This window comes from Xenopus laevis, chromosome 6L (assembly GCF_017654675.1).
Source record: "Xenopus laevis strain J_2021 chromosome 6L, Xenopus_laevis_v10.1, whole genome shotgun sequence".
NCBI lineage: Eukaryota > Metazoa > Chordata > Amphibia > Anura > Pipidae > Xenopus > Xenopus laevis.
Window position 1 is genome coordinate 123,530,856 of NC_054381.1, and position 26,319 is coordinate 123,557,174.

Sequence of the window (26,319 nt, forward strand, 5' to 3'; positions counted from 1 at the left end):
AATATATCACATCACCAATACCTCCCAACATTGGAAAGAGGGACAAAAAGTTGTGCTGCACACAGTTTTTTGACCATGCCCATTTTGTGGCCACACCCCCTAAATACCATGTCCGTTCTAAAAAATTTGGCAGGATATGAAAGTTTGAACACATTTCTGGGAGTTTTAGTGCATTATTTTGTGTGTTATAACAGTTTTTCTAATGAAAGTGATTTAAGCTGTGAGTGTCACTCCGAAGAGACCTGCTTATCTTAAATAGTTACAATTGTATCTTTGGTCTTAAATTGTTACAAAAGTATCTAAGTGCAGCTGCTAAGTGTTCTGGGTTCTCTGCCAAAAAGCCTCTTATTTTAATTAGGTTTCAGAAACGATGTATCTTTTTCTGGCATCAGTGCAGGAGATCAAAGAGAAAGCGGGGACATTTTAATAAGAAACTGGAGACAGCGGGCTGAGCTGTCAAAATCGGGACTGTCCCGCAGACAGTTGGGAGGTATGCAAAGCATTCCCATCAGGCACAATCAGGAACACAATCAGGAACACAAGCAAATGCCCACGTTTTTCAGTGCTTTCAGGAATCATTTTCAGCATCATCATTTCTAAATAGCATTACTACCCTGAAATGTAACCTTTCATACGAGTGCATGTCCTTTAATGCATTTATAGTCCCATGTCTGCTTTTTTTAGGAACTGGCAATAATGTACAGTATATTATATTTCATACATATATTACAAAAATCATGCTCTTAATTTTAAAATGAGGATGAAATTAATAAGGCCATTCCCATCGTAAAAGCAACTAAGTGACATATTCTTCAGGTTTATGCCACACATGGGGCTTTTCAGACAATTGGAGAAATACATGGTGTTGAGAGACTGGTAAATTGCAAATGTGGTGCCGCTATTCAAAAAGGGACCCTGTTCTCAGCCTCAAAACTATAGGCGGGTTAGCCTGACATCAGTAGTAGGAAAGCTTTGAGGGGTTGCAAAATCATAATTATGCAAACCATAATACGTGTTTGTGCCAACATGGTTTTATATGTAACCAATCTTGCCAGACTAATTTTATTTTTATGAGAAGGTGAGCAAGGACCTAGACTCTGGGATGGCAGTGGATGTGATCTTAGACTTTGCTTCAGGGCCACACAGGTCAATGGTTAAATTAAGGAATATTGGCCTGGAACATCGTATTTGCACTTGTATAGATAACTGGCTAAAATATAGATTACAAAGAGTGGTGGTAAACGCAACATTTTCTAATTAGGCCAGTGTTAGCGGAGTTCCGCAGAGCTCTGTACTTGACCCTTTGCTTTTTAACTGTGTAAATGACCTGGAGGTGGGCATTGAAAGTACCATTTCATTTTTTGCTGATACTAAATTGTGCAGAACTATAGGTTCCATGCAGGATGCTGCCACTTTGCAGAGTGATTTGTCCAAATTGGAAAACTGGGCAGCAAACTGGAAAATGAGGTTCAATGTTGATAAATGCAAGGTTATGCACTTTGGCAAAATTATAAATGCAAGTTATACACTAAATGGCAGTGTGTTGGGAGTTTCCTTAACTGAGAAGGATCCAACGGTTTTGTAGATAACAAGTTGTCTAACTCAGGGCAGCGTCATTGTGGCCATTAAAGCCAAGTTCCATCTTATATAAAAAAGGGCATTAACTCAGGGAAGAAAACCAATTTTGCCTTTTCATAGGTCCCTGTCAAGGCCTCATCTGGAGTATGCAGTGCAATTATTGACTCCAGTCCTTAAGAATGTTAAGATGGAGAGAGTGCAGACGTGCAACTAAACTGGTTAGAGGGATGTTAGACTGTCAAGGTTGGGGTTCTCTGGGGGGGAAAAAAAAGTAGCTTGCAATGGGAACGATTACACTTTACAAGTTAGACGACATTATAGACAAATGGCAGGGGAACTTTTCACCCATAAAGAGGATCACCAAACCAGATGCCACCTGTTCAGATTAGAGGAAAACCTTCAGTTTCACAGTGAGGTTGTGGAGTATGTGTCCATTTCATTTAGAGTTAAACTTGGACTTAGGTCAGGTCTTATTTTCAACCCAATTTAACAAACTTTTTTTGTAGTATGTTGTGGAAGAGCGCACATTTCTACACTTTCAAACAAAACTAAGTGCTATTGCATATTCACGGCCATCTCCGCCGTGGACAATTTAACATTTGCAATCTTAAGCTCTGGGGCAAGAAGCCATAGCTCCCAATTCACACCTTGTACCCTCTATCAGCACATTTTCCCCTTTATATAAATGGGAAGCTGATCTCAGTATTGAGCTTGGTCACAGTTCTGCCTAAACATGCTTGAAAATAAAAATGAGGTGTAGAACAGTTTGTATAGAGATTATACAGCTTTTAGCAAATGCTGCTTGACTCCCACCAATCTGGTTCATAGGCATAGAAAACAAAAAACTCTTAACAATCCACATTACTTTCTTTTATTAAACAGAAGTGTCATTTATGCATCAGCAATAGTAACTTCAACTTCTACGCCAGGTTCGATACTGATGGAAGTGATCTGCTTAACAATCTCGGAAGGACTGTGCAGGTCAATCAGGCGCTTGTGGATGCGCATCTGGAAACGATCCCAGGTTTTGGAACCCTCACCGCAAGGTGTTTTTCTGGTTGTGATACGAAGAGTCTAAGGATAAGAGGAAATGTGAACATTACATTTCTCAGCAACACTTTCCATACAGTATGGCTAGGATAGGTCAATATGTGGCAGTTACCCATTTAAGACTTAAGCCAAATGGCAAACCCATATTTAAAAACAAGCCACCATGGGTTGTCAGAGCAAACATTTCTGCTGTGGAAGACTGGGCGATATTCCCATAAAAACAGTAAAAGCATGCAGACAGTAGTATCCCCAGTATAGATAGTTATGTAACCAGATACAACAAGTCAGTTTGCTTCCTTGATCAAGGGCTCAAGTACTCTAGAGCAGATGCACAGACAGTAACAGACTTCTCAGCTGTTCAGGTTGATTGTGCTGGAATTTACAGCTTTCACACATCAATACAACTGTACCTTGGTAGGCATACGGACTGGGCCCTTAACCTTCAGGTTCTTCTCTTTGGCACCACGGATCAGATCAGCACACACTGAAAACAAAATGAAGGCAACAGATTTTTACAAGTGTGAAATGTTAAAATCTAGTTAAAGGCAGTGTTCAAACTTTAATTGAGGTATGATCAAGCTCAGAATAGCGTATAAACCAATCACTTTGATTCATGAGAAGGAGTATCCTCATTGCCAACCTCTCCCACTTTCCAGTCAAGCACTTATTAAATGGCAACGCCCACTAGTCCATAAGACACTTAAACCCACAAAGGCATCGGCAGTTTTCCAATAAACTCAAAATATCTCATTCTACACATTATAGGTTTGTGGCAAACAACTAACAAATGGATTTACCTTTTTCCAGAGACTTCACATTACGACTTGTTAAAGTAATCCTGATACGATGGATGGCCACTTCCTGGTCTACAGGGGCTTTGCCTGGGTCTTTAAAAGCCTGTTCAGATAGAAAAACCATAACCTTGGTCATTTTGAGCAGCATGTTTAATATACAGTACAATAATACAACCTTGTTATCATTCACATAGTATAGCAGGTAGTGTGATCACACATCAGTCCCTGGCCTAATCACAAGGATACAAACAAGAATTAACTATAAAGGCAATATACCTAGAACAGTATTTATGCAGACTGTGGGATGAAGAGACAGACACAAATATAGAAATAGCAGATGGCATGAGCTCTAAGCCTAAAACGCAAAGGAATTCTTCTGAGGGAGTAATGGCAACACCAATTTTAACACACCGTTAAGTGAAAGCACAAGACATAACTAGTTAGAATACCCCTTTACAAAAAATTACTGTAAATTCCAACTATTAGAGAAGAGGGCAACTAAATGCACTGAGGAATAATGGAAAACCGAAAACCCACCACGCTTGCACACAAAAAGTGAATGGATGCTCAGTGAAGGAGGCCTCGGCAACCTCCAAAAGTAGAAAATTTCACTGGCACTCAGGTTAAATCCAAGCAGGGACAGGCCCGTGCTAAGTTTATTGCGAAGGTGCACCATTTCGGGGTAAAGCCCTTTGTCAAGCAGGACAGACAGCGGAAACTCAGGGCGAGTTGCCCCTTCATCTTACAGACAACTACATTCATGAAAGGGACGACTTTTTTATAGGAGGGCAAAATTTCAGCTGCACAGTGCTGCAGTATTTGGAAACCAAACACTAGAAATGCTTACTAAGACTAGATTTACTTTCCATTTAAAAGACATATGGTCACATTTTGCTATAGGATAAACATGCAGGTAGTTGGAACTGGGGGGGTGTAGGGTTGGACTAATTCCATATGGATGTAACCCAGTCTGTGTATGTTGCATATGGAACCCTTAAAGGGATATTGTCGTGAATTTTTTTTTTAACAAAATGCATCAGTTAATAGTGCTACTACCAGCAGAATCCTGCATTGAAATCCATGGATTTTTTTTAGATCTTATTTGCTGTGGGCTTGACATTTCCAAGGTGCCCTCAGGTCATGTGCTCTGATAAACTTCAGTCTCACTTTACTGCAAGTTGGAGTGATGCCATTACCCCTCCATGCACTGTTACATCAATTACAATTCCCTAGTCTTTATAAGGCATTTATTTAAAACCAAGCCAGACTACAAGAGTATTCAGGGACCTTAAACCTGCCCAAATCAAGCGCAACATGCAAAACCAAAGCAAAAGAAAAAGTGCCTTTGATTCCCCTCAACATAGCAGCTGGAAGCAGCAGGGGATATTATATAGTGAATAAAGTACCCCCTTTTGTAAAATATAAGGATATTATAAGTTACCGAGGAGTTTCATGACCATATAAAAACACGAGGCCGAAGGCCGAGTGTTTTTATACAGGTCATGGAACTCCGAGGTAACTTCTAATATCCTCATATTTTACAACTGGGGGTAATTTATTTATTATAATACACAAATTTCAATGAGTCATGTGACAGAAATGACATCAGAACTCACCGTTTATAACTGATGACATCAGAACTCACCGTTTATAAGGATATAATTTACAGGCTATTCATGGCTTTTGTGTATTATATTAATATATAATACACAAAAGCCATGAATATCCTGTAAATTATATCCTTATAAACGGTGAGTTCTGATGTCATTTCAGTCACATGACTCACTGAAATTTGTGTATTATAATAAATAAAGTACCCCCAGTTGTAAAATATGAGAATATTAGAAGTTACCTCGGAGTTCCATGACCTGTATAAAAACACTCAGCCTTCGGCCTCGTGTTTTTATGTTGTCATGAATCTCCTCGGTAACTTATAATATCCTTATATTTTACAAGAGGGGGTACTTTATTCACTATATATTAGAATACAGCCTTAAAATGTGCTGTAAAATACTCAAATCCTATTTATAATCGAGGTATAAGCAATGTCCCAATATTCCTCTGTGGTTTAGAACAATTCCCAACTATAACTGATGGCAGAAGCATTCTGTTTGTTCTCTTCACTATCGGTCCTGACTCGTGAAACAATGTAGCAGACAGGAGAACGGACTATATACAGTGCATCAGTCCCAAATAACATCCTTTTGAACTAAATGCTATTTATATGTAAGTGTAAAGCATTAGAGAAGGCTTTTTTAGAGGATTGAAGTTCCGCCCATGATGCACCGGGCCGCCATCCCCAGTGCTATGCATTGGCCTCGCTATGAACAAATGGTAAAAATAAACAAACAGGCCTTTGAGGCAGCTAAACCAGCGCACGGCATCCAGTCACACGTACCATTTTTCTTATCACTTCCCTGACCGACTTATTCGTCCGACGGTGCGATCCGATGCTTGCCGAGCGAACAGCGGTGAGTCAGGAACAGCCACGTGTAGAGGCCCGACTGCCTACACTCGAAGAGAGGGAAAATGGGAAGCGCCCTCTCAATTTATAACTCAGCCGCAGTGACGTCAATGCGACGGAAACGTGTGATGAGCAATAGACATTCTGTGCAGCCATTTTTGTTTCGGGAATGGGAACTGAAAAACTGGCATTAAGAAACCATAGGACCTTCTTTTTGAATTACAGCTGTTTATTTAATGTCACATTGTTAGTGCTAAACATTAACTGTTTTTTTAAAGTGCTTATTAGTGGTCACTTTGTGTGAACTGTGTTTAAAACTGTGCCAGATAGGTCAAGATTTTTAGGCGTTATCATATATTGCCAGCCCCTTGCCTAACCCACAGTAATGGCCCTGGATCCTGCTCTGTACAAATTGCAAACTCATTCTGAATCCACATCCATTTAAACCTAAGGCTAGGGCCAGACAGGGCAGAAATTAGCCTCAGGGCCGGATTTACGTTGCGGGCATACTGCCCAACATTTTAGAACTAAAAAGAGTGACAAAAAGTTGCAGCCGATATTGCAGCACAACATTTTTTTACCACTCCCATTTATGTTGTCACACCCCCTAATTACCATGTTCATGTTACAAAATTTGTCAGGTTATGAAAGTTTGAACAGTTTTTTTCAGGTATTGCAGTTTTACTAATGAAGGTGAATTGCCCTTTAAGCTGTGAGTCTAACTTTTCCAAAGGGACCTGTTATCTTATATTGTTACAATTACTTATTTGCTTATCTAGAAATTGTTACTGCTGTGGCTGTTCTGGGCTCTCTGCCAAAAGCCAATTAAGTTAGAAACTTTGTTTCTTTTTCTGGCTGTTCAGTGCAGAGAAAAATGGGACTTTCCAGTACAAACGAGGGACTGGCGGTTGAGCTGTCAAAAGAGGGACTGTCCCTCTAAAAACGGGACAGTTTGGAGCTATGCATAAAATTACATTTAAATCACTGCCGTCCTCCCCGACATGCTTTGAACTATGACACTTGAGGTGTTGTGCTTGTTACTAGTTGTGTTTGTCACAAGCCATTATCACATTTTTTCAATCACTAAAAACCAATGCCAAGTGAACTGCAGCCCTGCCAAGTCATGCAAGTAAGAAACAATCCCTGGTGAGGAACAGTTCTTATTGCTTTACGGTATAGAGCGGTGTCCATACCAGAGGCGTGACAACAGAAGAAGCAGACGCACCAATTCCAGGGGGCCTAGGAGAGTAGGGGGCCGAGTAAGGCCCTTGTTAATGAACAGTTTCAATAAGTGAAATTACAAATGTTTCAGGCCCTAAATTGAATTTGCTGTGGGGCCCTATAACATCTATTTACACCAGTGTACCATACTCAACCTTGCAAAAAAAAAAAACAAAACAACAAATTATTGTGGGTAATGAATGGTGCTGAAAAGAAAGATCACTGTTATGGACAGTATTATTAAAAAAAAAACCAAGGCCTGGTTTTTAGGCCTAGAACAACATGCACTTGCCCAGATGCTTATAATCAGATGGTTAAAGGGGCAGTATAACCCTCTTGTTCAATGCGAGTGCAGTGAATAGGGCTTGTGCTCAACATCTTTTTTTACATATTGTTTTAATCATGAATAATCTATGGGTTTATGTTTTTTCGTGAGCCAGTCATAAACAGGACAAACTGGAAATTGCAACTACTCCAGGTTTGGTTCTAGGTCAGGGTTAACACCTGGCCGGTAGAAATGATGGTTGATCCCAATGTTATTAATAGGAAAGAAAGATAAATATATAGGAAGACCGGTATGTTTCTCCAGAAAAGGTGGTAACCCTAGGGGGGTCCCTTTAGTGTCGTGTGACAGAACTAACATCACCCATGTGCCACAGAGGGGCCTAGGGCATCACCGGATCGAAATACACTGTTGGGTAGAGCCATCGTTTTACTTTACAATAGCCCTCATATTATAATCCACTAACAATAAGATAGCAAGTGGAAAGGCCTAGATATGCAGGCAGTGTGTCAGATGTCACTGGGGCATGATCTACTAGACTGAGCCCAAAATAAAATGTCCTATAGTAGGAAAACATCCTTACTGTATTTAATAGCCTGTAGTGCTGCCTAACCGATGATGATATAGAGAGAGAGGTAAACCAGGACTATTTTACCTCTACATTCTTCCCCTTTTCTAGCACATGATTTTATGTTATGGGAATCTTTAAATTAGATGTGATATATACAAGGTGGTCTTACACTTAGACTAAACCCTTCTCTAGTGATAAATTACTAGTTTTATTACTGCTTGCTGAAGCGGAAACACTACAAATGTCCCTTTGGTTCACAAGTTAATTTTGATTTTAATACACGGAATAAAGGTTTGTGCACTTGAAATCTGATTGCAGGGGTAATAAAACAAAAGCAACCATCCATGCATAGGTTGTGTCGTGTTCCCTGGAACAAAATGAAGCACAATCAACACATTAAATGCAATATTAGGAGAAAAATGTATTTCAGAAACACATGCATACACACACAGATATCTTTAATAAAACTGCATCAAATATCTTGTTGGCAAGTGACAAAAATCAAAATATATTTAAATGTGTTCACAGAAGTGGTATTTCTGTATACAAAGGTTTCTGAGTGCATACAAGTGTACCATTTATAGAGAAAAGCTGCCCAAGTTAATCGTAAAGAGACTTTTTTTTTTTTGCATAAATATGCCCCTTTTAGAGCAATTGCACTCACTATTCCAGTCTAGTGATGGGCGAATTTGCGGCGTTTCGCTTCGTGAAACGGCGCCGGCGTCTCGTTTTTGACGTATTTGCTGGCGGCGAATCGCACAAATTCGCCGCAAATTCGCGCCTAGCGAATAAATTCGCCCATCACTATTCCGGTCCCCTTCACTCTGGTTCTAAGTACAGGAGGTAAAGGTAGGAAGGGGGGCAGGGGCTGCCCAGAAGACCCCCTGACTATAGTGTTGAAGGGTTTCTGTTTTTTTTTTTAATTATTGGCTTTGATAATGTGCCTTTTCAGGCTTGCCACCAATTATACTATGTGGGTGCCAAGCGCTGGCACTAGCAACTGAAAAACACTGCAAAACTTCTATTTCATCCTTACTCTTATTTTTACTAATTATAATTATTTTTTGGCCCTCTGCTATTTATCTTCAATTCTTACTTCCTAATTGCTTGAGTAATTAAGGTAAACGCTGTGTTTTCTTTGCTGGCATTAAACCAGTGCCTATTAAACATTCACTTACTCCAATATGCCCCATACTGCAGCAGCACTGGCAGACATAGCACCCACCTATCAGTGCAAACACAGATAGATACTATACCTGCTAGTGCTGCTGCATGATATGGCAGATAAGCAGAAATCTGTAGGTATTTTCTCTGCCAAAAGAGAATAATTCATATGTGCCATTACCTTTAAGCCCTGGCAGGCAGATAACGGTACTACAAAAGAAAAAGGGTTAAATAAACACATTACAACTTTCTCCCTGGTACTTAAAGTTCATCTTATTCCTTTCAATCTCTAGAGTTTCCATTATGCTGTCGTGGATGTATTTTCCACATTTGCAGCTTTTTTTCTCTATAACACTGTATAGAAGTACAAAAGTACAGGGCAAGTCTTTTCATTGTCACAAGCACTCATCTTCAATGTGTCCAGTTAAAACAGTAAATCCTTAAATGCTGAAAACTTTCTTAGTAAATTGTCACGAGCAGAACATTTTTTAAAAAACATGTTCTTCCCTGGTTGTAAATCCCTATGAAGCACTGCCATCTTGTGGATTGTAGCCATGCTATCATGCAAATACTCTCAGTAGACTAGGAAAAATAGATTTTAAAGTAAGAACATTTTGCTCTGGGATTCTAAAAGATATAAACATTAAAAATATGGTGTTAAAATGATCATACCAAGCTATCCATGGCCAATGTCTATGTAAAAATTCTCCTTAAAGGGGTGTTTTTTATTCTTCTGAAACTTTCCAGCTTTCACATGGGGGTCACTGACCCCATCTAAAAAATAAATGCTCTGTACGGCTACAAATGTATTGTTATTTCTACTTTTTATTGACTTTATATAGAGAAAATAGTAAAAAACCCTCTCTTCACCACTTAACCAATTATAATCTATGCCAGCTGACAAAGTACTATGTACAATTAGTAAAATTTGATTAAAGTAATCCGTGATCACAGGTATAATTCATTAGTCATTAATTATGATCATAAGAAATGAATTGATTAAAGTGCTTGTGCTAAATTAAATTAGTGTTAAACTTAAAAGTGCTATGTGCCAATTAATTCGCAAAATTACATTTTAATTCATTGATAATAAATACAATGATCTAGACCTTGAATTATATACTGTCACAATTAATTCCAATTAAAGTGCAAGTGCTAATGCCAATTGCAATCTTAGATTGCCAGTGATAGAATAAGTTAATAAAAATTGGTTAGATTAAAAAAGCTAATGTTATTAGGTATTAGAAAATGAATTTATTAAATTCATAAAATTCATAAAAAAAACCAAAACCAGCATTTAAGAAATACAAGTAGGAAAATTAAGAAAGTATAGAGGTGGAGAAGTCCCAAAGAAACTGCTGCCTATTAGTTTTTTAAGGGAGAAAGTAGTACACTCGAAGCTACCTTTCTAACTTGGAGGTGCCAGTGCCATGTAGTAAAATAAGATTCAGAGAATTAAATGCAGTGAGGTAAGGCTAGGTGGAAGGCCCCAAATGCAGGTGGAATGGAACACAATGCAATGCGTCCACTTTATATTGGCAGTCTCTATATGCTCCTTGTTCTCTAAGGAGGGAAATAGTGTTCAATACCACAGTGAAATAAGGCCCAGATTTGTGGCGAGGTTACAAAGGCTCAGGCCTAGGGCGGTAAATGTTTCAGGGGCGGCATACCATCCAGCCGCATTCTGAGGAGCTCCAGTGACCCACTACATATGCGCACGCCTGCGTGGTGGTGGGGTATCGGGTGCACGTAAAAGAGGGCGGGCGCTAGGACCTGGCAGCCTAGGAGCGCCGAAAAAGGAAATCTGGGCCTGAGTGAAATACTACCTTGAAGATACTGATAAAAGACACTTTTAGGAAGATGCATCTGCTGTTAAAGATCACAGAAGGACTGTAGTACCCCCTTTATACAGACATTGAAATGGTACATGTCTATAAGAACCCCATCGAAAAAGCTTTAAATGCAAATTTAACCACTCAAACACTGAAACGGGGTCACAGGAGATTTAACGGGGGTACTACAGGCGCTTTTAGTCGCTATGCTATCAATACATGGGATATTGTAGGTGGGACATGGTTTACATTCACATGCTTAATTGGGTGCTAGAGATCCCATTATTTGGGGATTGTCACAGGATAGAGATAACCTTGTTCAATTTATGCCCAACATTTACCTGTATCAAGTGTGTAACAAAGCAGCGGCATTGTAATAGTTAATTATGATTGGGAAGTCTATTCCCCTTAAAGGGGTTGTTCACCTTCAAACAACTAGTTGGTTTCAGATACGTCACCAGAAATAACGACTTTTTCCAATGACTTTCTATTTTCTATGTGTAACGGTTTTTCTAATATTGAAGTGTAAATTGTCATTTCTCTCCTTCTGAAGCAGCTCTGGGAGGGGGGGTCGCCGATCCTGTTAACTGTTCTAAATGGATACATATACTTGATACATTTCTTATCTTTGTCCCTGCTGAGCAGAATCTCTGGGTTTCATTAAAGGCAGCTGTTAGACTTGATACAATAGTTGCTAATACTCCAGAGATGCTGCTGAGAAATGGATCAACTCAATGTTGCAAAATTGTAACAGTTCAGAGTCTGCACCTGAATTACTGAGCTGCCAGACTCAAACACCACAGACACAAACATTCAACTCTACACTTAGATTTTAGAAAAAACGTAAAAGATAAATAATGGAAAGTATATGAAAAAAGTCTTTATTTCTGGGGAACAATCTAAAAACAACTGAATTGAAAAAAGTGTTTGGAAGGTGAACAACCCCTTTAATATGTCTAAATAACATAAGTACCTAAATGTTCTATGAGTGCTGCTTTACCATATTTTAAATCCTTCTGGATTCCTAGTTCAATCTCTAGTAAATCTGTCTGATAATAAAGGGCACATTCCCATTAATGATGTATTATACATACAGTAATGTCATTCCCTGTACTGATACCCATAATAATGAATGAATCCCCTCTGATGATATAGTATAGAGCACATACAGTAATGGTGCAATTATCATTATTGATATATTTCAAATGCTGTACAAATATCTGGGCCATTCTCTATACCTGTGTGCTACTTATGTATTATATCTCCATACTTTATACCAGTATATTATACATTCATATATTTACACTGTCTACATAAAAATAAAATGGTAAAAAAATAAACAAACAGTATTTTAACCATAATCTCTTTGAAATAATTGTTGAACTATGTGCAGTTTTTATGCTCATTTTGTATCCTCTGATCAGCAGCTAGTCATGTGACATATCATTGTGATGTCATAATGGACATTATCACAGCTGTACATAACCAGCCCAGACTGTCTCATTCTTGATCAGGAGACTGAGGTGAGTGGAGCTCATGACACGATGGGGAAATTTTTAAAATAACAATATTAATATAAATATAAAGGTAGCTGCTGGATAGGCCTTATTAGTGTCTGCTAGTGGGGTAAATGCAGGGGGGGTTGCTTGGCCCAACAAACAACAATGGTGGCATTGCCTGTACTAATAGCCTATAAATAATATTAGCACATTCCTTATTTTAATTTAACATACATATAGCAATGCAATAGAGTTATTATAATATCATAGCGCCGCCAACAAAAGACATATTCCATTTTAAACATAATCTCAATACAGGCTTTCTATTTGCATTCATTTCTAACTGTCCTTAAAAGAGCAGATTATCTGCTAAGCCTGAATTTCCTGACCATAGTTTGCAGGTGTGATGTCATAATGGGACACATAATACATTGTGATGTCACAGTGCACACAGAGTTAATGTTTGAAAACAAGCTCTAACTGCCTCATTCTGTATCAGGCAACTGAGGTGAGTGGAGCTCATGACACGCTGGGGAAATTTTTAAAATAACAATATTAATATAAATATAAAGGTAGCTGCTGGATAGGCCTTATTAGTGTCTGCTAGTGGGGTAAATGCAGGTGGGGGTTTGCTTGGCCCAACAAACAACAATGGTGGCATTGCCTGTACTAATAGCCTATATATAATATTAGCACATTCCTTATTTTCATTTAACATACATATAGCAATGCAATCGAGTTATTATAATATCATAGCACCACCAACAAATGACATAACTCAATATAGTCTTTCTATTAATTTATAACTGTCCTTAAAAAGGGCAGAATATCTGCTAAGCCTGAATTTGCTGACCATAGTTTGCAGGTGTGATGTCATAATGGGACACATGATACATTGTGATGTCACAGTGCACACAGAGTTAATGTTTGAAAACAAGCTCTAACTGCCTCATTCTGTATCAGCCAACTGAGGTGAGTGGAGCTCATCATCATACACTGGGGAAAATGTTAGAAAAATTAATATTCATATTCATATAGCTGCTGACTTAGTAGGGCTTAGTAGCTGTTAGTGGGGTAATTGCAAACCATTTGAGTTTGAAGGGGATGAAGTGCTTGGCCCTACAGACAATAATGGTCGCATTCCCTTTACTAATGGTATACATATGTACATATATTATACATTCCCTATTTTCATCTACATATAGCAATATAGCTGGATATAGTTGTGTAGGCCTAAGTATCTGCTAGTGGAGTAATTATGGGGATCTGAAAAGATAATAGTGTGCTTCAAAGTGCTGATTTTTCTGGTCATTAATTGTCACTCTAATGTTACCTTAATGTTACTGGCCATTCATTTTCAGTTACCTTATTTATAACCAATTCATAGGATTATTACATAATATGTAACCAATGATTTTTCTCTCTCCGCAGAAAGAATATTCGACATACAAATCAACAAATTTTTTGACATACAAATCAACATAATTTTCGATATATAAATCAACAGAATTTTTGACATATAAATCAAGAGAAAGAATTTTTGACATATAAATCAAGAGAAAGAATTTTTGACATATAAATCAACAGAAAGACTTATCGACATACAAAAAACCATCATGTTTCGACGCATATGCAGTATTTTTAAATGTTTTACGAAAGTAAGGTTTTTTTTATACTCATATCCTTTATTTTTAGTTTTTATGGAAAAACTGTATAAACTGTTATTGACAAACTAAAATGCATGTGATGAAAAATAAAATTTCATCAAATGTACCTTTGAAAATAAAAGTGCTATAAATGTTATTTTCCTGTTAACTCAGGGGGCCACAACCACCGGGCCACGAACAGTCCTGAACTGGGCCGCTGAACAATCAACATCGCTCATAAATTGGACTCTGACCCCTCCATATACCATTCCCGATCCCTCCTGACCCACTCCCTGACCCTCCGGTCCTTGGAAAAAAAATTGGCTCTTTTTTGACCAAAAAAGGTTGGGGACCCCTGTGTTAACTGATTCATATTTGAGTTCACTGGCATAACTATAGAGGAAGCAGACTCCACAGTCGTGATGGGTGGCCCAAGAAACAAGGGGGCCTTGACCATGGGCTCCTCTTTCTCTATAGCTGTTTAAGGCTGAAGAAATCACCCAGCAGCTCTCCTACCTCCAGCCAGGGAGCAGGGGAAGGGTGGGGGACATCAGTGGTGGCAGGAAATGTCAGCCAGGGGTGGTGAGTGGGTGGGCGGATAGTTCTGGGTAGGTATAGCTCTGCGCTGGTCCCTCCAAAGATTTATTTATTGGGGGAGCCCAGAGCCAGCAAGTTATGGCACTCTTTGAGTGATTTAGTGACTTTGTTTCCCCATGTTATAATAACAAATAAAAAAAACAAACAAATACAAAACGTATTGTAGAAGTGATACCTATGTTAAAGCTAAAACAGCTGCATGGTGGGATGTAGCTTTAATTTATGATAATTTTGCATATAGCAGGATTCCGTTTCGGCGGAGTCCTTCTGGGTCCTTTGGCCGAACCAAATCTGTGCAAATTAGGGGCGGGAAAGGAAATTGCATGAAAGTAAAAAATGTTTTCCAATTCCCATCTATATATATATATATATATATATATATATATATATATATATATATACATGTGCAAATTAGGATTCGGTCCGCTATTCAGCCGAATCTTTCAAAAAGGATTCAGGGGTTCGGCCGAATCCAAAATAGTGGATTCGGTGCATCTCTGATTACAAATTTCATATATCTTTGGTTTTGGGTAGATCTAAACCAAATCCTTTCATTACTCACTGTAAGAAACAGCTTATAATAGCCTTATATTTTGTACACTTTCTGCATATCTAATATTAAATCATACCTTGTTTTCTGTATTGCTTTATAAGGAAAATGGTCTTAAGGGTTGGGAACTGCTAATTTTCCTAATTCTAACTTCTAATGAACCTATTCATTTAATTACACCTTGATCATTGCCTCTAATATTCAAACCTATTTTCTTTTGCCAGGTTAAAAAAGAGAAAAATGAAATCATTTTGGTAAGTAGAGAAACTTGTCATCCATAAACATTTTGTTAAAGATGTCGGATAATGTAACAATTTTAAGGGGCAGATTTACAAAATTCGAGTGAAGAATTCGAATGTAAAAAAATTCGAATTTCGAAGTATTTTTTGGGTACTTCGACCATCGAATTGGTTAAATTCGTTCGAATTCGAATGATTCGAACGATTCGAAGTAAAAATCGTTCGACTATTCGTCCATTCGATAATCGAAGTACTGTCTCTTTAAAAAATACTTCGACCACCTACTTCGGTAGATAAAACCTACCGAAGTCAAGGTTAGCCTATGGGGAAGGTCCCCATAGGCTTGCCTGTGATTTTTTGATCGAAGGATTTTCCTTCGATCGTTGGATTAAAATCCTTCGTATCGTTCGATTCGAAGGATTTAATCGTTCGATCGAACGAAAAATCCTTCGATCGATCGATCGCAGGATTTGCGCAAAATCGTTCGACTTCGATATTCGAAGTCGAACGATTTTAGTTCCCAGTCGAATATCGAGGGTTAATTAACCCTCGATATTCGACTATTGATGAATCGGCCCCTATATGTACATTTTAATAAAAAATATAATAAAACTTAAAAACACTCCAAACCTTCTTCTTGAACTATGATGCATAGCCTAGCATATGTTATTCCCAAGGAGCCACATTTGTTCAGTTTGTTAATTAGATTTTGTTAAATTACAAGTCAGACTTATCTGTGGATCAGTAGCCTTAGACACAACTCTACACAAATGTATCTAACATTTCAGTTGATTTACAGATTGGCCATTGCCACTTACATACCAACAATGACCTGATTGCTAAGAACCCATTTCATTGCTAATGTATAATTATCCTTTTCTTTTCCAGCAAGGGGCAGTCCAGTAACCCCTTGCATTTTTATGAGAAAAGAGATGCCAACCCTGCATTCATTTATACTCAAAACTATATCTCATAGTATAATGTGTCTTTTATTTATCTTGATCAATAATCTCTTACCCTCCTTTTTTTATTCAAAAAACAGGTACTACCGAAGATGTACACAGAAATGCCCGGTTTGGTAAGCAAATAATAGTTTATTATTAGTTATATTTAAATAATATTAAATTAAATAAAGCAACATTACATATATGAACTGTTCTACTTTGCTGTCTTAAACAGGTGCAACCGACTGGATATGGCAATCTCCTCTGCCAGGTAAATATTTTAGAGAGGCTAACACAATTAAAACAAAACAAACCCATAATATCATGGGAAGTATATTTTCGCATTTTCCAACAAATAATTGCTTTCATTTTTTTTTCTTTCAACTAGGAACCAGTAGAAACCAATGTTAATAATATCAGTGAGGTAAGTAGGAAAACATAAAATTTTGAAAATACTTTGTCACATTGCCATATGCAATAGATATTAGTATAGCAACAAATGGATTAATTGTATGTTTTTATTCTTAAACAGAAAAAACCCGAGGAAATCATTGCCCATGACATTTGCCAGGAGACAAATATTGGCCATAACAGCTGCCAAGAAGAACCTGATGAAAACAATGGTCATGACATCTGCCAGGAAGAACCTGAAGACAATATTAGCCATCACAGCTATCAGGTAAGTAGTTTTAAATTAATTAAAACAACATGCCTCTTCCCCATCAATACATGGCTTTTTGCTTAATATATTTTAAAGCCTTCTTTATAAAGCCTTCATTCTTTGTAGAGCTCAATTAATTATCTTACATTTGCTTAACAGAATCAATCATGTGATCCATGCGATCAATAAACTTCAATCTCTTTTCCAGGAGCAACCTGAGGAGCCTGGCACAGAGATCAGCCAGAGTAATGCCTCAGAGGAGGAAGAAAATCTTGAAGAAGAAAGTCTAGAAGAAGAAAGTCTAGAAGAAGAAAATCTAGAAGAAGAAAGTCTAGAAAAAGAAAGTCTAGAAGAACAAAATTTAGAAGAGGAAGAAGAAAGCAGTAATGATAATCTGTTTCCATTTCTTGAGGTATGGCTTTTTGCTAAATATATTTTAAAGCCTTCTTTGTAGAGCTCAATTAATTATCTCACATTTACTTAACAGAATCAATCATGTGATCAATAATCTTCTATCTCTTTTCCAGGAGCAACCTGAGGAGCCTGGCACAGAGATCAGCCAGGGTAATGCCTCAGAGGAAGAAGAAAATCTAGAAGAACAAGAGGAAGAGGAAATAAATAGTGATGACATGCTTATATCTAGTGGGGAAGAAGAAAGCATTTGTGATGATCTGTTTCCATCACTTGAGGTATGATTTGCTATCAAGGACATTAAGACATTTTGTGCATTGAACTGATTGATTTATTGGGACATGTTTAGCATAACGTTTATTTAGTATGGCTTTGTTTAGGCCCACTAATGTCTAGGAACCTAAAAACCAAACTGCAGTTTAAATCACCAGTCCAGCTCTCATGCTAAAACACTTTAAGAACTATATATTTTTGGAGTGTCCACATAAATTGCAGTGCCCAGAGGGAAGCCATCAATGCTTATCACTACAACACCATGCTGCACACATTACATGGGGAAACCCACAAACGGGTCATTTTTTTTTGCAGCTCTGGAATACATTGAAAACTTTGAAAATACATTTTACTTTTATTAAAGTTGTCTTTGAGTTAGAACTCCTGTTATCTCTCTCTTACCCAGGGGAAACCAGAGCAGAATGTAGAAATTGCCACAGACAACTGCCGCGTAATTGAATAAAGGGAATTATAAAAAACATTTACCTTGTCATAAATGCATGTTTTTGCACCTTCTCTATAAATCAGAATTGATCTGAAATGATCTTTGTCATTCACTCTCTCTCTTATACATCACCAACCAGATAATCACAGTATTGATGCTTGAGAGGAAAACATACGGTAGAGATGAGCGAATTTTTGATGCCCATAGACTTTAATATATTTTGGCCAATTTCCACTGCCGGCAATTTTTGGCAAAGTGAAATGGGTCAAATTCGCCCATCTCTACAATCAAGATATTCACATAACACATTACCAACTTTATTTTCCAATACTGTGTCACATTGCCATATGCAATAGATATAAGTATAGCAACAAATGGATTAATTGTATGTTTTTATTCTTAAACAGAAACAACTTGAGGAAATCATTGCCCATGACAATTGCCAGGAAAATCCTGAGACAAATATTAGCCATTTCCAGGAGCAACCTGAGGAGCCTGGCACAGAGATCAGCCAGGGTAGTGCCCCAGAGGAAGAAGAAAAGCTAGAAGAACAAGCAGAAAAAGAAAACAATAGTGATGACATGGTTATATGTAGTGATGAAGAAGAAAGCATTATTGATTATCTGTTTCCATCACTTGAGGTATGATTTTCTATCAAGGACATTAAGACATTTTGTGCATTGAACTGATTGATTTATTGGGACATGTTTAGAATAAAGTTTATTTAGTATGGCTTTGTTTAGGCCCACTAATGTCTGGGAACCTAAAAACCAAACTGCAGTTTAAATCACCAGTCCAGCTCATGGTAAAACACTTTAAGAACTATATATTTTTGGAGTGTCCACATAAACTGCAGTGCCCAGATGGAAGCCATCAATGCTTATCACTACAACATCATGCTGCACACATTACATGGGACATTGTAGGGATGAGCACATTTTTGAAGCCCTAGACTTGTATGTATTTTGGCAAATTTTCACTGACGGTGAATTTTTGGCTAACGAAATGGGTCAAATTTGCCCACCCCTACAAACAAGATATTCACATAACAGATTACTAACTTTATTTTCCAATACTGTGTCACATTGCCATATGTAATAGATATTAGTATATTAATAAATGGATTAATTGTATGTTTTTATTCTTAAACAGAAACAACCTGAGGAAATCATTGCCCATGACAATTGCCAGGAAAATCCTGAGACAAATATTGGCCATTTCCAGGAGCAACCTGAGGAGCCTGGCACAGAGATCAGCCAGAGTAATGCCTCAGAGGAAGAACATAATCTACAAGAACAAGAGGAAGAAGAAAACAATAGTGATGACATGCTTATATATAGTGGGGAAGAAGAAAGCATTTGTGATGATGTGTTTCCATCACTAGAGGTATGATTTACTATCAAGGACACTAAGACATTTTGTGCATTGAACGGATTGATTTATTGGGACATGTTTAGCGTAACGTTTATTTAGTATGGCTTCATTTAGGCCCACTAATGTCTGGGAACCTAATAACCAAACTGCAGTTTAAATCACCAGTCCAGGTTATGCTAAAACACTTTGGGGTAAATTTATCAAAGAGTGAAGTTCCACAGCTCTCAATTCATTGCTATGGGATTTTGAAAGGCGTATTTATCAATGGGTGAAGTGAAAGTTCGCCCTTTGATAAATACGCCTATAAAAATCCCATATAAATGAATGGAGAGTGGCGGAACTTCACTATTAACTTCACTTTTGATAAATTACCCCTTTAAGAACTATATGTTTTTGGAGTATCCACATAAACTGCAGTGCCCAGAGGGAAGCCATCAATGCTTATCACTACAACACCATGCTGCACACATTACATGGGGAAACCCACAAACGGGCCATTTTTTTCTTTGCAGCTCTGGAATACATTGCCCAAAGTTTAAAGGTGTTATTTACTAAACTCGATTTTTTTTTCTGCCTGAGTTTTTTTGGGCAAAAATGTTAATGTTTAGAGGAGAAAAAAACACTCACGATTTCAAACCTGTCACTGTTGTGTATAGGTCAATGGGAGATGTCCTTTTTATAATTTGAAGGTATCGTGGTCTGCATTGGATTTTGTCTGGTAAACCAAAAAAATTGGGGTTTTCAGGCAATAACCTGAAAAAATTAAGCAATTCAGGATTCAAATCCAAATAATTTGGGGTTTTCCCCGATTTCGCAATTTTTTCCCCGACCTGACTGCTTCAAGTTATTTTATTGATAAATAAGATAAAATTGTGGATGGGAGTTTAGTCAAGCTTAGTTTAATACAAATATGAGAAATTCGAGTTTTAGTAAATAACCCCCTAAAAGTCTCACACACCTTAGTTCTATTAGGACAAACCATAACCCATATACAAAAGAATAATAATCTTTGTAATAGTTATGTCCACCATTAACAACACTGTTTGGGCACAAGGCCTCTTTGCTATACTAAATATAAATTAAAAAACTACGTAACAAGGAACACAGTGAGGAATCTTATGGGGATGCCTCTCAACCTGAACAAACTAAATGAGCAACAAACTAAAAAGAAAAGCTTGCAATATTTATTCTTTTTGTCTATTTACTGAGTTGATCTAAAATAATGTTTTCCTTTACCAGGTCTGCAATGAACATGGATTTGACAAACTATGCCCGGTATGCAAAAACATTTTTTACATTATTATCCCTGTTTTCAGCCTTCTCCCTCTATTCTCGCCCCACCACCTGGCATTATATTGTCTTATTTTCAAATTTTGCATTTTACTTTTTTTTAGGACCCAACTGGCTGGATAGACCTCGAACAATGTGTTGGATCAGGAGGATTTGGAGTAATCCATAAGGTCAGATATGAGATTTTAAGACTGTAAGGGGTGGGAATGACCTACCTTTTGTGGCCCTTAACATCTCAATGTAATTCTATATATTGTATATATTTATCTATCTAGTATATAAATATTCATACATATGTCATGTATCACTAAATTGCCACATATGCCACATTTTAAGCAGGATTCATATTTCCTTTTGGAGTTTGTTTTTTGTTTCTGAGACTGCAAAGACCCATGTCGTTATACTCAGGTACTTTATCAAATTCAAGTCAAAATTCACCACAAATCTGTTTTCTTTCAGGCATGGCATTTTAAGGAAAAGAAAGAAGTGGCCATAAAAGTGATAAAAGACCTTAGGGTAATGTATATTTTTTACTATTTAATTTATTATAATGAGAATGTTGCAGAAAGTGTTGTGTTACACATACAAATCAACTGCCAGTAAAAAGAGACTTTATAAACCATGATTAGCAAGTCGCCCCCTTATATAATGGATAGTCATAATGCAAAATGGAATTTTTAATGATTAGAAATGGACTTCTTTAAACGCCCCAAGCTCTGCTCAGCCCGGTGAAATATTCACTGGAGGTTTAATTATTTAATAAATGCAAAACTAACTATATCATCCGCTTGTAATATTTGCAGCTTATAAAAGGCAAATATGTGACTTATATTCATTAATCTCTATGTAACAATACTATAAAGTAACCACCCCTAACAGAAACACATGGAGCGGCATAGAAGAGAAAGAGGGGAAGTTAGATTCTATGATTGAGAGTGGACGCCATTACAGTACATCACAGAGAGACTTGAGAGAACTGATAACCTTTACTATCTTTACGCATTCAGAAGCTTCTGATGAAGTGACTCCAGTCATGAAATGCGTAAAGCTAGTTCCCCTGCCCACTTACAATTTTGTATTCTTAACATGGATTAATAAAGTTAACTGGCTCTATCCAAGTTTGGTTTCCTTGAGTTCTGATCCGGTGAGGTCATCCCTACTATCAAGTTTGTTTGGGAAGTTAGTATCTGTGGTGTTGGCAAACTAACGAATTCTATGTTTTACAACAAGGATTAAATAGTTATCAAGACTAATTTAATGATCATTATTTCTGTATCTAGGATAATGAAGAGATCCTTGCTGAACTGTACGTACTTGAACGCGTTTCTGGCCACGACAACTTCCCTGCCTTTTATGGAGCCTTTTATCTACGGCCCAGCATTTCAAATGAAGAGGCGCTATGGGTAAGAATATACTTCTTAAATAAAAGCACACAATGGTCTTGCATTGCACATGCCAAGAAGGGGAAAATCTCAAAGTTAATAAATATAACACTGATTATTTCAGACCCGTTACTGCTACTGATTACTAGGAATGTTACACAGACACACAGACAGATACATAGATTTTAGGCAACATATATATATATATACACTATAATATTTATATACACTATAAATAAAAACATTTTATTTCTATTCTAGATTGCTATGACAATGTGTGCTGGTGGCTCCGTAGATGCCTTAATTAGGAGCACGCCCAATAGATCCTTGGATGAGACCTGGATTTCATACATATGCAAGAAAGTTTTACAGGTAAGACAGATATTAACCTCTTCATTGCTTTTCATAATCTCTGCTCACCGACTTTGCATCCTATTAATTCTAGAATATAAAAATATATACATGTTCATCATGTTTGCTTTATTCATCTTTCTAGGGCCTGGATTACTTACAGGAACTGAACGTGATACATCATGATCTCAAGGGCGCCAATATAATGTTAACTTCTACGGCCCGTGTGAAGATAAGTAAGTGACGTTTATTATCTGTAGGAAGAATGGGTGCCACAAAGCAAAGGGTACATTTATTGCTCATCTCAATGCCTAGCTTTTCTTAGGTATCATAAAACTTTAAAGGGGATCTCTACCCAAAAATTGCACCTTTGCATAATGCAAAAATATCATTGTAAGCATCGTTCCAATATACAGTCATTAAGAATGTTTAGTGTTTTATTTGTCTCTGTCTTTACACTCTCTTTGCACCTGGTTCAAATCAATAGTCAGCACCAGACAAAAGAAAATACTGCTTCAAAAATATATTTCCATTTGTAATAACTGTAGCACCTTTCTGTATTGTCATAGATGTTATTACTGTGTTGTAGAAAGTAAATTCATGTTTGTTTCTTTCATTTTCAGTTGATTTTGGCCTTGCCACAATAGGGCCCATCAGTACAAGTAATGCAGGAACCCGCTGTTGGATGGCACCTGAAGTCCATGCATGTTTTACAAGAAGTGTACATTATAACTACAAGGTATAATTAATAAAATAGTTGTCATTTAGTTCAGTTTTCATTAAAGTGATTAAACAAAATGCACTCTTAAGGCAGGAATAACAAATCCATGCCAAATGTAATTTGTAGAGCTTTTTTCTCCCAGTAGAGACTCTTGAAAATGTAAAATCATAAATGTTTATAGTTGAAGTCGGCTACTGGAAATGTTTCATAGTAATAAAACGTAGCTTGGCTTTAAAGTATTAGTCATTTAGCATCCCATATTGACCCTGAGACAGGATGAGGAGGGATAGTCAGTAGAAGTATCTTTATCTTCTGTAACAGTGATTATAATTTGTTTGCTAAATGGGTGTTGCTTTTTCTTTTTCTTTTCTAGGTGGATGTGTGGTCTTTAGGAATCACAGCCATAGAAATGGCAGAATACAATCCTCGTAAGTAATCTTAAATAACATTTTGCGTGCGTTTATGTTCATTTATGGAGGAGTGTTTTTAGGAAGGTCAGGGGGTATCTATCACCTATTCTATGAACAATGAAACATGTAAATCGGCCATGAATCAGAGAATCTTTTCTGTGCTTTTATTATAATGGTGTCTTCTGTAATTTGCATTAGTTACTTTTCTTTTTAGTGATACACTGGAAAGCAAGATATAACTTCTTGTTTCAGAGACAGGAGCAATCAGATAAAAGATATAGAATGTGTCTTTCCTGTATCCCCTTAGGCTAATGGCAAATAATGTGTTTTCTCTGCTGCTGAGAAAATGTAGATACAGCCATATACTGCCCTATATGTCCAATATCTGTCTGTCATTGTGCACACACTACAATTATTCCAACCAGACTGCATTTATTTATTTGTTATGTATGAGGGTAAGGCCACACTGGGAATTTTGGGAAGATTTGGTCGCCTAGCGACTAATCGCCTCGTCTTTGCGGTGACCAATCTCCCCAAATGCCTTCCCTCACTCTGCGCCGGCTAAAATAAAAAAATGCCGGCGCTAATTCGTTTTTCGCAGTCGCCTGAAGTTTCCATCCTTCAGGCGACTTCGGAAAACGAAGCGCCGCATGTGGTTAGCGCCGGCGTTTATTATTTTAGCCGGCGCATAATGAGGGAAGGAGTTTGGGGACATTGGTCACTGCAAAGACGAGGCGATTAGTCGCCAGGCGAACAAATCTCCCCAAAATGACCAGTGTGGCCTTACCCTTAAAGAAGGAAATTATTATCTCAAAAAGTTTAAATAAATCATCGATTGGTTCTGATAATAGAAACTCATCAGAATATTTGATGTAGTCACCCTCTACTGTACAATGCTGCAAAATATGTTGGCCCCTTGTAAATTTGTTAGAATAATAATATTGTGTTCTCTTACATTTACAGCACACATTAAACTCCGTGGTGCTGAGCTTTCCGAAAGGATTATGAATGGTCCAGCTCCAGCTCTAAAAGAGGATATATGGTGAGTCATTTTTTTTTTTTTTACAGAAATAGGACTTAAGGTGGCCATAGACGTTACAATTACAATCTTTCCTGGAAAAAATCTTTTTGATCGATAAGCCAACCCAAATCCAAGTCTTCTGCCAATATCGGTTGGCTCGTTTCCCACCATACACGCACCGAATATGGTACCAGAATTTTTTTTGTACAATATTATTGATGCGTCTATGGCCACCTTAAGCAGTGAGGGTGGGGTAATGGGGAAAGAGACACTGAAGCATAAGGCCGGGGAAGGTGTTAAAGTGGGAAAGAGATAAGTTCAATGAGCTCAAATGTAAGTGTCACTACTGTATCCACTCTATCCATTGCTGTGTTGATGGGCTGTGTTCAAGTTATTAGTATTCTTTAAGAGACATCACCCTTTTTATAAATTCAAGAGCTTACACTTTGTTGGCCCAAATTATTCAATGAAAAGAAACATCTCCCATTTTAATTCCCTATCACCCAACAGACTTCAGTGTCCTTTTTGAATAATTCTGGCTCTGTGTTTTATTACATCATCAGTAACACTTCTGCCTTGTTTCTTTCCCCCCAGGAGTAATAAATTCCAGAGATTTCTTTATAAATGCCTTCAGAAGGATCCAGCCAAAAGACCATTCGCAAAGGAACTCCTATTAAACCGATTCATCACATATAATCGAGATGAAGACGAGGTGCAATATAGCATAGCGGAGCATATACATAAAGGTAATGCAAATGACTCATATTCTCTACAATCAAAAAGCAATTACTGGGAAATCTTTAATGTCTATGTGGTTATTCAAGGCTTTATGTATTTAAGGATTCCTATTTTGATCACTATCCAAAAAATTTGGGATTTTAGGGAATTTTCATTTTCAGGTGTAATTAGTTTTTTTTAATTACTAATGGTTTTAGCTCCAACCAGTTCTGCTTTAAATTGTGAAAGTTTCTATCAATTACTAACTTAGCTAGCCAGTTAAGGAATCACATTATGACCATTTTTACAGTGCCCTATCATGTGCATAGATATAAAACACAGATCTTCTTGTCTAACATTAAAAACATTTTCTCCTAGGAGCAAAGAAATAAGACATTGAAGTTAAAGATTCTCTCGCAAAACCTCATTAAGAAGACTTTGTCAAGACTTAGGAAGGAAATGGAAGAATAATATATAAATCCCAAAATGGATTCTACCCTTGCAAGATCTGAAATGTGGCTCCTTCATTATGTTCCCAAAAGGGAAAGGAGGGAAAGGGTTGGGAACACAATGTAGGAGCCACAGTCCATCTACTTTGGATACTTTACCAAATGTTTATTTTTATATAATCTATTTAAATGTATACTTATTTTTATATATTAATAAAAATAATAAAAAACAAGCTGATGTTTGACGTTTGAATAATTAATATATAGTGTAAGAAAATGGGCTGTTGAAGAGTTGCATTAACTGTAAAGGAGAGGGAAATGTTTTAGAAAATATCAACTGGGAAAAAATCAATTAGGAGAATATTATTGTGGATGATATGGA

The 26,319-nt window shown here is 37.3% G+C and overlaps 2 protein-coding genes and 1 non-coding gene across 4 annotated transcripts; 1 reads left to right on the top strand and 2 right to left on the bottom strand.

Moving 5' to 3' along the window:
- Positions 1-2,428: 2,428 nt before the first annotated feature.
- On the bottom strand, positions 2,429-18,140 carry rps20.L (ribosomal protein S20 L homeolog). Of its 2 annotated transcripts, NM_001085938.1 has the most exon segments (5): positions 2,429-2,652; positions 3,039-3,112; positions 3,426-3,525; positions 5,821-5,921; positions 18,114-18,140. In NM_001085938.1, coding segments are annotated over 4 exon segments (360 nt in total). In that variant the 5' UTR covers positions 5,824-5,921; positions 18,114-18,140; the 3' UTR covers positions 2,429-2,469.
- On the bottom strand, positions 3,202-3,266 carry LOC121394936. Its single transcript, XR_005962107.1, has one exon. It is a non-coding gene; the product is annotated as a small nucleolar RNA U54 (small nucleolar RNA).
- Positions 17,723-26,319, top strand: LOC121394492 (traf2 and NCK-interacting protein kinase-like). The gene is made up of 12 exons (XM_041565654.1): positions 17,723-17,782; positions 20,836-20,871; positions 20,991-21,056; positions 21,346-21,402; positions 22,167-22,289; positions 22,530-22,640; positions 22,765-22,855; positions 23,243-23,358; positions 23,714-23,768; positions 24,714-24,792; positions 25,366-25,517; positions 25,867-26,319. Exons 1-12 carry the CDS (start codon positions 17,723-17,725, stop codon positions 25,878-25,880), a joined length of 960 nt encoding a protein of 319 aa, XP_041421588.1. The 3' UTR covers positions 25,881-26,319.

Coding starts and splice junctions, on each gene's coding strand:
- rps20.L (XM_041565247.1), bottom strand. Junction 3,113..3,425: donor TGTGAAGTCTCTGGAAAAAG/GTAAATCCATTT, acceptor TTTTGTTTTCAG/TGTGTGCTGATCTGATCCGT. Junction 2,653..3,038: donor CAGTCCGTATGCCTACCAAG/GTACAGTTGTAT, acceptor TCTTATCCTTAG/ACTCTTCGTATCACAACCAG.
- LOC121394492 (XM_041565654.1), top strand. CDS start 17,723: ATGCTTATATCTAGTGGGGAAGAAGAAAGCATTTGTGATGATCTGTTT. Junction 21,403..22,166: donor AAGTGATAAAAGACCTTAGG/GTAATGTATATT, acceptor TTCTGTATCTAG/GATAATGAAGAGATCCTTGC. Junction 23,769..24,713: donor AATGGCAGAATACAATCCTC/GTAAGTAATCTT, acceptor TTACATTTACAG/CACACATTAAACTCCGTGGT.